Here is a 932-nt window from a genome sequence, read left to right as displayed (position 1 = left end):
ATGTTGTAGCCAAGTGTTTCACTTTGACTTCCTAATAAGAACTCGCAGCTGAGTGCAGCATATGCAGCTTTATGGTGTGCCGTAACCGGTTGAGGGTACTGGGTGATGGCCACCATCTCCGAAGCCACCGCCGACTCCTCCAGCGCCTCCGAAGCCACCAGCACCGCCGGCAAAGCCTCCAGCATTGCCACCGAAGCCTCCGGCACCACCTCCGAAACCGCCAGCACCTCCTACAGGACCGCCACCGAAACCTCCAGCGCCGGGTCCGAAACCTCCAGCGCCGGGTCCGAAACCTCCAGCGCCAGCTCCCAAACCTCCAGCGCCGCCTCCGAAACCTCCAGCGCCGGGTCCGAAACCTCCAGCGCCAGCTCCGAAATCACCACCGAAACCTCCGGCGCCTCCAAGCACTTGACCGCTTCCTGGAGCAGCGGCACCCAGGGCACTGTGAAGATCAACGCCGCTGGGAAGAACTGGGTTCTCGCCGTCAGCGTAGTTCACGAAGTAAACTTCAGGGCTGGTTGCTGGTGGTGAGGGGACTTCGATCACTTCCGGTCCTTGCTGGGACTGCTTGTTGAGAACGTACACGACGTGTTTTTGTTGCGGTGGAGGCACAACGATGGGTTCTGGTCCTTGTCCTTCTTCAGGAGTTCGGATGAACAGAAGGTTTGTCTCAACGGATGGTGGAGGGATTGGGGGCGGGGGGCCGTAGCTCGGTGGGTGGGGAGGTACGTCGAACACGTACACACGGCGGGTCACATGTGGAACAACACACCTGCCATCAACGTGCAGTATTTGTCCAGGACCACAGTTTCCAGGGTGGAAGCCGGGACCTGAAGGCCTGCCATAGTTGTAGCCCTGAGGGGCAGCCGATATAGCCACAATGGCTGTGATAAGGATCTGCAAGAAAAGAGAAATCACTATCTGCATCAGTT

At 58.8% G+C, this 932-nt stretch overlaps 1 protein-coding gene across 1 annotated transcript in view; it reads right to left on the bottom strand.

Moving 5' to 3' along the window:
• Positions 1-932, bottom strand: part of LOC119587519 (ATP-dependent RNA helicase A-like) — a gene marked incomplete at its 3' end in the record, with an annotated part of 3,038 nt that continues 2,106 nt past the window's right edge. Inside the window, 1 exon segment of the mRNA XM_037936246.1 lies at positions 1-897. Within this exon segment, the coding sequence (XP_037792174.1) occupies positions 70-897 (828 nt within the window).

This window comes from Penaeus monodon, chromosome 22, assembly GCF_015228065.2.
Source record: "Penaeus monodon isolate SGIC_2016 chromosome 22, NSTDA_Pmon_1, whole genome shotgun sequence".
NCBI classification, from domain to species: domain Eukaryota; kingdom Metazoa; phylum Arthropoda; class Malacostraca; order Decapoda; family Penaeidae; genus Penaeus; species Penaeus monodon.
The sequence above is the reverse complement of the archived record's forward strand: the minus strand, read 5'-3'. Positions and strand labels throughout refer to the sequence as shown.